The sequence below is a fragment of the Oncorhynchus kisutch genome, linkage group LG26 (genome assembly GCF_002021735.2).
Source record: "Oncorhynchus kisutch isolate 150728-3 linkage group LG26, Okis_V2, whole genome shotgun sequence".
Taxonomy (NCBI): domain Eukaryota; kingdom Metazoa; phylum Chordata; class Actinopteri; order Salmoniformes; family Salmonidae; genus Oncorhynchus; species Oncorhynchus kisutch.
In genome coordinates this window covers 6,967,061-6,979,300 of record NC_034199.2, presented here as the reverse complement: position 1 = coordinate 6,979,300, position 12,240 = coordinate 6,967,061, and the positions used below count along the sequence as shown (strand labels likewise).

Genomic DNA, 12,240 nt, shown 5'->3' with positions numbered 1-12,240 from the left:
GGTCTGACCTCCTTATAGGCTGTCGCACTGTTGGGTCATCGGCAAACTTAATGATGGAGTCGTATCTGGCCGTGCAGTCATGAGTGAACAGGGAGTACAGAAGGGGACTGAGCACGCACCACTGAGGGGCCCCCGTGTTGAGGAGCAGTGTGGCAAATGTATTGTCACCTACCCTAACCACCTGGGGGTAACCGTCAGGAAGTCCAGGATCCAGTTGCAGATGGAGGTGTTTAGTCCCAGGGTACTTAGCTTAGTGATGAGCTTTGAGGGCACTATGGTGTTGAACGCTGAGCTTTAGTCAATGAATAGCATTCTCACATAGGTATTCCTTTCATCCAGGTTGGAAAGGGAAGTGTTGAGTGCAATAAAGATTGTATCTGTTTGGGTGAAATTTAATCTGAAGTGGGCACAGGGACTATGGTACTCTGCTTGAAACATGTTGGTATTAGACTCTGTCAGGGACAGGTTGAAAATGTAATTGAAGACACTTGCCAGTTGGTCAGCGCATGCTCAGAGTACACGTCCTTGTAATCCATCTGGCTCTGCCGCCTTGTGAATGTTGACCTGTCTAAAGGTCTTACTCACATCGACGACGGAGAGCGTGATCTCAGTCATCCGAGCACCTGATGCTCTTATGCATGTTTCAGTGTTACTTGCCTCGAAGCGAGCATCGAAGTAATTTAGCTCTTCTGGTAGGCTCGTGTCACTGGGCAGCTCGCGGCTTCGCTTTGTAGTCTGTAATAGTTTGCAAGCCCTGCCACATCTGACAAGCGTCAGAGCCGGTGTAGGACAATTCAAACTTAATCCTGTATTGATTTTTTGTTGTTGTTGCCTGTTTGATGGTTTGTCGGAGGGCATAGCGTGATTTCTTATTAGCTTCCGGGTTAGAATCCCGCTCCTTGAAAGCGCCAGCTTTACCCTTTAGCTAAATGCGGATGTTGCCTGTAATGCTGTGGGGACGACATCAGCGCTTATTGATGAAGCCAATGACTGATGTGGTGTACTCCTCAATGCCATCGGAAGAATCCCAGAACATATTCCAATGTGCGCTAGCAAAACAGTCCTGTAGCTTAGCATCTGCTTCACCTGACCACTTTCTTATTGATCAGGTCATGTGTGCTTCATGCTTTAGTTTTTGCTTGTAAGCTGGAATCAGGAGGATAGAGTAATGGTCAGATGTGACCAAAAGGAGCTTCACAAGACACGGTGGCAGAAACATTATGTACAAAATAAGTTACAAATAACGAGAGAACACACACGAGCACAATTTGTTAGGAGATCGTAAAACGGCAGCTATCTCCTCCGGTGTCCTCCCCATGTTTCACAGAAAGCATAAAGACCCATGTTAGCAGTTTAGAGTCTGTGGAGAAGTACTGTCCACCTACTGGCCTAAAGACAACCAGGCTTGCTATTTCAAAGCACTAAAAGCAGCCCGATCCACCTTCTACTCTGCCATGATGGACAACGACAGGAAATCCCAGGATCTTTTTTTCCACCATCAGTTGCCTCCTCCACCTATAGACTTTTGCACTCCCACAGCAACTCTCGAACAATGCAACCGATTATCTGAGTTCTTCAAGGCTAAAATCAACACCATCCGAAAGGATATTGTATCCACCCCCCTTTAAGTGACTTTGCTCTGGTTTCACCTGCTGCTGTTTTAGAAATCCTCAAATAATGTATACTATCAGTGACCCCTAAACCCTATTCCAACTCGGTTGCTCTGATCCAATTTGTAGCCAACCTGTTCAAGTCCCTCCACATTGGGCAGGTGCCATCACTGTTCAAAATTGCTAGTCACCCCTTTGCTCAAAACATCCCTTGACCAAATCCTCATCTCAAACTACAGGCCTATTTCCAACTACCCATTTTTACTTAAAGTCCTGGAGAAAGTAGTGCAACTCCGTTTCACTCACACTTCCGTGCTAACTAACTTCGAGGCTCTCCAGTCTGGCTTTAGGACCATGCACAATACTGAGTGAAGTTGGTGAAATTTGTAAATGACATGTTCATGGCTGCAGATACAGGATTCCCCACCATCTTGATTCTTCTGGATCTCTGCTGCTTTTGACACAGTAAATCACACCATTCTACTGCAGTGCCTCTGAGAGCACACTGCCATCTGTGGGACTGCCCTTAACTGGTTCTCATCCGACCTCCAACCGCAAGCAATTTTAATCCACCATAAACTGCTCTCTCCCACAAGGGTCTGTGTTAGTACCTATCCTCTTCCCGCTTTACATACTCCCACTTGGCCAGATCTTCAGGCAGCAATTCCACTGCTATGCAGACGACACACAGTTGCTCTGTCAACATTGTCCAACTGGATGCAGAACAACAAGTGGCTAGACCGAGGCAATGCACATAGGCACCCCCCACAAGATCACCAACTCCTGCAACGTCCACCCTGTTATAGATGGCTACATCAACCCCTCTCCTCAGTCATCACTAATTTGGGTGTGAAATTCGACCCTGCCCTCTTTCAATGCCCACATTAGTTACGTCTGTAAAACTTCCCGGTTTTTACTCCCTCCACCACCCTCCAACCTAGCCTGTTTTAACTTTGACTCACCTGTAAGCTTTCATCCAACCAATCACATTGGTTCTGCCTTCGGGGTAATTCAGCACAACACGTTTGAAAAGTTTAATTCAATGTAAACTGTGGTGTTCTGAACTACCAGTTTACATTTGTCATTTAGCAGATGCTTTTATCCAGACCGACATACAGGAGCAATTAGAGTGAAGTGCCTTGCTCCAGGGCAGAGATGTTTTACCTAGTCGGCTCAGGGATTTGAACCAGTGACCTTTCAGTTACTGGCCAAAAGCTTTTATCCGCTAGGCTACCAGCCGCACCCAGTTGAAGAATGTTGTGATTTTGGTGTTTAAGGACCAGACATGGGAAATGGGTTTAGAATATTTAATGGATGTGAAAATGAGGATTCAGGAGGGGAATGAGAATGGACCGGATGAAGCCAAGGGCTGCAGATGGAGGATCCGTGGTAGGGGTGGACTCTAAAGTTTGGCTTGGAGTCTCAGGTAGACATCATTGTTAGGCCATGGTAGTTAGGCCGCTGTGGTGATGGCAGTCCCCAAAAAGAGAACTCCAAGTTAGTCAGACCTTGGAGAGGAAATGAGCCGTTCTGGACTGCAAGTGCTGAATGGTTGGCTAAACAGTGGGGCAAAAAAGTATTTAGTCAGCCACACAATTGCGCTAGTTCTCCCACTTAAAAAAGATGAGAGAGGCCTGTAATTTTCATCATAGGTACACTTCAACTATGACAGACAAAATGAGAAATCCAGAAAATCACATTGTAGGATTTTTTATGAATTTATTTGCAAATTATGGTGGAAAATAAGTATTTGGTCACCTACAAACAAGCAAGATCTCTGGCTCTCACAGACCTGTAACTTCTTCTTTAAGAGGCTCCTCTGTCCTCATTACCTGTATTAATGGCACCTGTTTGAACTTGTTATCAGTATAAAAGACACCTGTCCACAACCTCAAACAGTCACACTCCAAACTCTACTATGGCCAAGTCCTTTGACAGCTCTTTGGTCACCAGCAACAAAATTGTAGACCTGCACCAGGCTGGGAAGACTGAATTTGCAATAGGTAACCAGCTTGGTTTGAAGAAATCAACTGTGGGAGCAATTATTAGGAAATGGAAGAAATACACGACCACTGATAATCTCGCTCGATCAAGGGGCTCCACGCAAGATCTCACCCCGTGGGGTCAAAATGATCACAAGAACGGTGAGCAAAAGTCCCAGAACCAACCATCACCTAGTGAATGACCTGCAGAGAGCTGGGACCAAAGTAACAAAGCCTACCATCAGTAACACACTACGCCGCCAGGGAATCAAATCCTGCAGTGCCAGACGTGTCCCCCTGCTTAAGCCAGTACATGTCCAGGCCCGTCTGAAGTTTGCTAGAGAGCATTTGGATGATCCAGAAGAAGATTGGGAGAATGTCATATGGTCAGATGAAACCAAAATATAACTTTTTGGTAACTCAACTCGTTGTGTTTGGAGCACAAAGAATGCTGAGTTGCATTGGGGGTGGAAACATCATGCTTTTGGGGCTGTTTTTCTGCAAAGGGACCAGGACTACTGATCCGTGTAAAGGAAAGAATGAATGGGGCCATGTATCGTGAGATTTTGAGTGAAAACCTCCTTCCATCAGCAAAGGCATTGAAGATGAAATGTGGCTGGGTCTTTCAGCATGACAATGATCCTAAACACACCGCCCGGGCAACGAAGGAGTGGCTTCGTAAGAAGCATTAAGTTCCTGGAGTGGCCTAGCCAGTCTCCAGATCTCAACCCCATAGAAAAGCTTTGGAGGGAGTTGAAAGTCTGTGTTGCCCAGCAACAGCCCCAAAACATCACTGCTCTAGAGGAGATCTGCATCGAGGAATGGGCCAAAATACCAGCAACGGTGTGAAAACCTTGAAGACTTACAGAAAACGTTTTACAGAAAACGTTTGACCTCTGTTGGCAATGACAAAGGGTATATAAAAGTATTGAGAAACTTTTGTTATTGACCAAATACTTATTTTCCACCATAATTTGCAAATAAATTCATAAAAAATCCTACAATGTGATTTTCTGGATTTTCTTTCTCATTTTGTCTGTCATAGTTGAAGTGTACCTATGATAAATTATAGGCCTCATCTTTTTTAAGTGGGAGAACTTGCACAACTGGTGGCTGACTAAATTTTTGCCCCACTAAGTCAAAACTGTAACTAGGCCACTCAGGAACATTCAATGTCATCTTAGCAAGCAACTCCAGTGTATATTTGGCCTTGTGTTTTTAGGTTGTCTGTCTGAAAGGTGAAAAAGCTCTATTCTGTTTATTTTTATCCCGTGGGAAAAAAACTCTATAGTCCTTGCCAGTGACAAGCATACCCATAACATGATGCAGCCACCACTATGCTTGAAAATTTGAAAGTAGTACTCAGTGATGTGTTGGATTTGCTCCGAACATAACGCTTTGTATTGAGGGCATTAAGTACATTTTTTTTACAGTTTTACTTTAGTGCCTTATTGCAAGCAGGATGCATGTTTTTTCATCTGTGCCGGATTCCTTCACATCCATTAAACGCAGTAACTGTTTTAAAGTCACACTTGGCCTCATGGTGGAATCCCTGAGTGGTTTCCTTCCCAGCCGGCAACTGAGTTAAGAAGGACGCCTGAATCTTTATAGCGACTATCTTTATAATACTTTCGGAAGGCACTGTGTGTGTGTGGCCTTATAAGCATTCTAGTACAGTTAAATAGTTAGCACACACACAGACGCTGCGGTCTATAGCACTACATTTCAGTGCAAGAGGCGTCACTACAGTCCCTGGTTCGAATGCTGTATCACATCCGGCCGTGATTGGGAGTCCCATAGGGCGGAGCACAATTGGCCCAGTGTTGGCCGGGGTAGGCCTTCATTGTAAATAAGAATTTGTTCTTAACTGATTTGCCTAGTTAAATTAAGGTTACACACACCACACTGACCAAAACGTTATTTAGTTGGCATTTATTTATGTCCCCTTACCAGTAAAACATAATCAAAATCTATTTTTTTCACTTACTTGCTGTTGTTCATTTGTTCAGTCGTTTCATTCTCAACCAGGATTGTCTTTGCTATGTAACGACATTTGGGTCTTTGCGTATCTAAAAATATACTATAACACTATTTGACGTGTCAAATATGCTTGTTGACCAATCAGGACCTGAATATGACTGCGCGTCACATAATAATTTAACACGTAGTTATTACACGTTGAAAGTCACAGCTCTTCAGTAAGGTTATTCTTTTGCTAGTGTTTGTCTATGGAGATTGCATTGCTGTCTGCTATATTTTATACACTCATCAGAAATGGCTGAATCCACTAATTTGAAGGGGTGTCCACATACATGTGTATAAATAGTGGTGATGCAGCCAGTTAAGATGCTCTCAATGCTGCAGCTGTATAAAGTTGAGGATCTGAGGTGCCAGGCCAAATCTTTTCAACCTCCTGATTGGGATGAGGCGCTATTGCTCCTTCAAGACTGTTGGTGTGAGAGGACCATATTAAGTCCTTAGTGGTGGACACAGGAACTTGAAGCTCTCGACCTGCTCCACTACAATGTGGATGTGGGCGTGCTCGCCCTTCCGGTTCCTGTAGGCCACGATCAGCTCCTGTTGTCTTGCAGACGTTGAGGGAGTGGTTCTTGTCCTGGCACCACACTGCCAGGTCTCTGACCTCCTCTCTGTAAGCTGTCTCATTGTCGTCAGTGATCAGACCCACCATCGTCTTGTCGTCAGCAAACTTGACGATCAGTAAGTAACACCATTTTGTGGGTATCGATGAGTATCAAATGGTTGCATACAGTAAGTGTGAGGTGAGTGACTGAGTGAATACTGTCACATGCGTGTTGGCCAGCCCATGTAATTCTTACCCGGTCATCCTTGTGCTTTTCTGGCTCCAGGTGACTTTGCGGTGCTTCTGAAGGCTGGCATGTCGGTGAAACAGGCCATTGTGTATAACCTACTCTCTGCCCTCATGGCCTACGTGGGCATGATGATCGGCACAGCCGTGGGCCAGTACACACACAACGTTACCAGCTGGATCTTCGCCGTCACCGCTGGCATGTTCCTCTATGTGGCTCTGGTGGACATGGTGAGTTAGTTGTACAGTGAAACAATCTCAACCATTTTACAAAACCTGTTTTAACATGGGCAGTGCCATAGAAGGCTTTCGCCATTCTAAAGTAGTCGGCAGGGTGGGACCTCATGGTTTAATTACAAAATTACATACTGGTTAGCAGGAAGGATCAGCCAATTCATTATTTATGTCCTGAACAAATTGCAGCACTCCAGGTGGCATGAAATGACCAAACCTTGGCTTTATGCCTTTTCAGACTAAACACATCCCAGCACCGTAGATGGTGGTAAGCACCTTTTCAGTTTGTTTACGGACCACCAATAAGCTTGTAGAAGAAATTTACAACTAATGTAAAATAGTGACAGCCCTTGATGGTGCTTCCCACTCAGTCACAGAAGCAAAACTCGGGTGGGCTCTTTCCTCCCCCTAACGCCAAGATTACCAAACTGGGGGTTCTGATTTGAAAATGGGTCTGCAAGAAAAAAAAAATACAATCTGTAGTCAACTGAATTTGCTGCTTAATCCATAGAACCGCAGTTACGTGAAAGCTATTAGCGGTTGGGATAAACGGAGCGGTTACAGTTTTTTCTACAAATGTGGCTTTTCATTGGTTGGAGCTTTAACCTATTATGACCTGGTTCCTGAAAGTTAAGACTTAACAACACGTACCTCGACTATGCTCACAAGCGCAGGACTTATTAGAACAGTGAATGAGACTAGGCATCAAATCAGAACAAAATGACTTGGGGTGGGATTTTCCACATACAGAATTATTGCCTGATGATCTTCCCTGATGTTTTCCTTAACTTCTCAATACCTCTCTGGTGCATTTGTTCACTTCAAACCATACTTCCTTCAGATTGAAATTCTGTCTGACCGAAATTGTAATTGACTGCCATAGCCCCAAATGGAAAAGTAAACGCTGGCTGTTGATTACGTAACTATTTTGTCATGGTGGGGTCACAATTGTCTAAAATCAAAATGGCATCACGGGCATAAGGTTTGGTAACACCTCACCTAATGTCGAAGTCCAGTACAGTTGAATGGCCTCTATCGCCTCTAGTGTCTAACGTTAATACAGTGTAGTCCACTCTTAATTTTCCTGTATTGTGTCTGACTACATTGTTGACCTCTTGCTCCCTCTCTAGTTACCAGAGATGCTCCATGGCGACAGCGAGGAACACAAGCGCTGTCAGCTGGGCCACTTTGTCCTGCAGAACCTTGGCCTGCTCACCGGTTTCTCCATCATGCTGCTCATTGCGATCTTCGAAGACCAGATAGTTTTTGACTTTGGCTTCTAGCGGTGGGGTTGGTTGGTACGAGGGAAGGCGAATGTGAGGTTGTGTCAGTACTTGTGCTTTTTGGCCTTTAAAAAGTGCTTTGTTTGTTCTGTGGTGGTCCAGTGTCCTGCATGCATAGTGATCGAGCTCTCATTCATGCTCCCTGTGCCTCTCCATTCCGTAGCTCAAAGCAGTGGCTTATACATATCCCCCCCATTCTGTTGCCTTTCTCTGTCCCATTGAGTTATTCCTTTCAGCTCCTAGGTTCTATCCTATGCTCCTTCCCATATAGCTTAGATGCTGTATTGAAGGTACACCTCAAGGTTACACTCTCACCAACAAACACCTCTTTAGTTGATATTCATAAGGCCACCTTCCTTTCGGAGACAAGCTTATGCAAGTAATACTTTGATTACTCTCCCCATTCCTCTGAAACCCATTATAGCAAATCCAAAGGAATGTCACATTCCAATTGGTCTAAATAAATTTGTCGACAAGATAAGTTCACATATCGGCGGCTCGCCTCAGTATCAGCAGGTGTGCTCCACTACCTTTTGAGCTTCTCTCTCAGATAGTGGACAGAGTTCCTCACCCGACTGTGTAAGATGGATAACCTCCTAACCTGGAGATTTCTCCAGACTGCTTCCCACCGGTGCAGGGCCCTCCCCCACAGAGAGGAAGCTGTCATGGCCCAGCAGCCCTCTGCTCATCCATCATAACCCTGTGCAGTGTGTCGTCTTATGTCGTTCCCACTCCCTTTATGTTATCAACCCTGTGGCTTGTCCCATTATCCATGCCTTGTGCACCTGTGGTGCCTTCCCATTCCCATCCATCGTAAACTTGTGAAATCTGTCCCGCTGTGTATCAACATTTATTGTCTAAAGCCGTGGCTGTGCCAAGTCCATTGTGGTGGCTTTGCCAATGAACACACTGTAATAGAGTAGCTAGGAGCTAGCTAGTCCGTAGACTCGGAAGTGTTAAAGGAAAGTGGTGCTAAAGCCCAAATTTGTCCCCAGGCATTGCATGAGTCAACAGGTCTGTATTGAAGGTCTTCGCCCTGTTGCTCTGCAAAACAATTGAACCACAGCTTAGCTATGCATTTTGCCAAAAATGTGAACGCTACTACCCCAACCTTAAAAGAGCGATTGAGTGTCTAATTATAATGTCTCTGTGTTCATTTGCAGCGGTCTCCATATTTATATATTTTTTGGTCATATTTTTATGGCTAATTTGAGAAGCATTGTGGGTATTGAAGGTACGGTAAAAAAATCAGGTACGGCTTTAGGTACTCACTCGGATGTAGGCTCCAGTCAGTTTAATTTCATTATGCGTGTTCAAGACCGATGTTAAATGTAGACTCAGCGACGCACAAAGTAAACAGAATATTAACTCAATTTCCACAACAATTAAGAGTGTTAAAGCACGGGCCTCAAGTTCTCCACTGTTTTTGGTCCTGTAGCTACCACGTTATAGCGGTGTAAAGTGCACCCGAGCACATGCCATCAGATACTCTGTGACTATTGGAGAGCAGTCTTGCATCGCGCTCATCTCAATATCTGCGGTACTGATTCATAGCGCTGAGTCTCTGAAATGATATGGGAGAAAAAAAGTTGGATTACCTAGATATATATATATATATTAAGAACCAAGAAATATTGCCCAACTGCATTTGGAGGACTGATGAGTCTGTAAACAAACATTTGACATTTTACAAAATGAATCTTTGCATGCCCTATGTGAATTTAAGATGTGTAATGTCTTTCTTCTGTGTCGAAGAAACCGTGTTACTTTGCGTTTACTCCATTGAGGGCACTAGCTTGTTTTTGTAGCCAAATACATGACCCATGCATTGTGTTGTGGTATTTTCTTATTTTTAAATGGGTTACTGTAAGTCTTGATTACCCCCATTGCAAAGTCAGAAGTCAATTAGATTGAGAGCGAATTAAGTATATTAACTTTGTGCTTATTACATGGGGGTTACACTAGTTACCTTACCAAAAGACCCAAGTTAAGACTGTTTTCAGCATCATATAAGCACAGGAACCGTGTAAATCTAAAGTGTCACTTGTATTGTTAACCCTGAGATGTTTGGATACTGTGTGTATCATTTCTCCCAAATCAGTTTAAGAAAGTACTTGTATCAAATAATACATTTTCCTGTGTCATTTTGAAATTGTTCTCTGACAATCTGGAAAAGAACAAGCATGTCAATGGCCTTTTTATCACAGCTAAAAATATGCTTTGTCTATATATTTGAATATGTTCAAATTAGCACACTTTGCACTTGTGTAATTGATATTCGACTTGTAATCAAACCGTATAACCATAAGGTTATCAGATGTTCCTTTGATTCGTTTTTTTTTTTTTTAATCAATCATTAGTTGTATATTTTTGGTTAAATGGGTGTATGAGATAAGACACCACGCCGACTGTGCCAAAAGTGGCCCATTTGGGTTTTCTTTACCATAATTCTGTGCTTGCCGTCGCCTCGACATTCCATTGGCTGTCTGCTGCTCGAGTGCTAAGCTAGCCAGCCTGGCTGCTTCACCTGCTGGATCACATTGAAATGTGCAACCTCCATTTATCCTGTCACTGTGTGACATCCATCGTCTTGTCTTATTGGCTGTGAATCATCGTCAATCACATTAAACTAATGTACTTGATTGGATCGAATCATGCATGAGGCATGAGTGAAATGGAACAGGAAAATGTTTTGGATGTAATTGTTTCTCTGCTTTTGAATAGAAAAATGTAAATTAAAAAGACTAGTCAAATGTTTTGTTTATTTTTTAAATAAACCAATCAACTGTAGCGATGAGGAATTCTTTGGGGCCTGCTGAGCCTATTGGTAGAGCTTTCGTGTTTTAGAACATTAATGTTAATTCATTTTTCATAGTCGGTTTTTCAACATGAGAAAACAAATAGAAATATGGGCTGAACAGATGCCTGCAATGTCGCTATATTCTTTTAACAATACATTTTTCATGCAATGGAGATGGTTATAAGTGTCTAGCCACCATTTAGATTACCATGCCCCAAGGAATATCAGAATCTCTTTACTGGACTAGGAGCAGCAAATACAAAATAATATGAAGGTCCATGGTTGTTTGGTTTTTAATTTGATACATTGTTTACAAACCTGGATATCTAAATGTAGGCATTGCATTTATCATCCTCGCTGATTGTCTGTGCATTCTCTGTCTGGAAAGGAAAATAAAGTTTGCAAAGAGCCCCTTTTGTGTGACCTTTTTGCAATAACCAGGAATTCTGGAATTTCTAAAAATGAAATTTCTTGATTTTAGAATATATCTTCCTGAGACTAGTACAACAGTCTTCAAGAGAACTTACAATGTCTCATTGTTGCTCAGTTGAACTTTCTTGTTCTAAGGGCAAGGGTGTGTTCAGTTCATTAAACGCTTTGCTATGTTGTGTGATCGTTTGTACTGAACAGCACGATACCCCAAACAAGTGTACATCGTTCTTCAACCGTCTTCAAGGTAGGTTTGCTCCTGTTGATGGTGTTATGAATCAACACTAGTTCAGGAGAGAGGACCTGGAGGACCATCAAACGGCTGCTATGAAACCCTTAACAAGGAGTTGCAGTCAAGTTTTGGAATGGGTGGCCAGTCATAAACTGGCCCTGAACATCTAAAACAAAGACCATTGTATTTGGCACAAATCATTCCCTAAACTCTACACCTCAGCCCGATCTGGTAATGAATGTTGTGGCTGTCGGTCAAGTTGAGACTAAATTACTTGGTGTGACCTTAGATTGTAAACATGTCCATAATAAAGAGATGCTCTGCTTATTTAACACCACACTCCAAAAAGCAAGTCATGCAGGCTTTTTTTTTGTTGCCTTATCTTGATTTATGTCCAGTCATGTGCTCAAGTGTTGTAAAGAGACCTAGTTCAACTGCAGCTGGCCCAGGACTGAGCAGCATGTCTTGCTCTTCATTGTAATCAGAGGGCTAATATAAATGCTATGTAGGCCAGTCTTGGTTAAGTTGAGGAGACACTTTTTATAAGAAACAATGTGTTGAAAATTCCAAATTGTTTGCATAGTCAACTTACACACAGCTCTGACCCCACCAGACATGCCACCAAGGGTCTTTTCACAGTCCCCAAATCCAGAACAAATTCAAGAGAGCCATTATTGCATGGAACTTCCATCTCATATTGCTCAAATGAACAGCAAACCTGGTGTCAAAAAATTGATAAAGCCACATGTCACGGCACAACGTCTCTACCCTATTTGACCTAGATATTGTGTGTATGTATTATGTTGGCTGTTTGTGCCGATTTTAACTGTCGTTCTGTTCTTG

The 12,240-nt window shown here is 43.1% G+C and overlaps 1 protein-coding gene across 3 annotated transcripts in view; it reads left to right on the top strand.

Annotated features, from left to right (window-relative positions):
- Window positions 1–11,147, top strand: part of slc39a10 (solute carrier family 39 member 10) — a 57,549-nt gene extending 46,402 nt beyond the window's left edge. For all 3 annotated transcript variants that reach the window (XM_020461204.2, XM_031805638.1, XM_020461205.2), the window contains 2 exons: window positions 6,460–6,650; window positions 7,784–11,147. In XM_020461204.2, the coding sequence (XP_020316793.1) occupies window positions 6,460–6,650; window positions 7,784–7,936 (344 nt within the window). In that variant the 3' untranslated portion in view covers window positions 7,937–11,147. The remainder of the gene's footprint in view (window positions 1–6,459; window positions 6,651–7,783) is intronic.
- The last annotated feature ends 1,093 nt before the right edge of the window (window positions 11,148–12,240 follow it).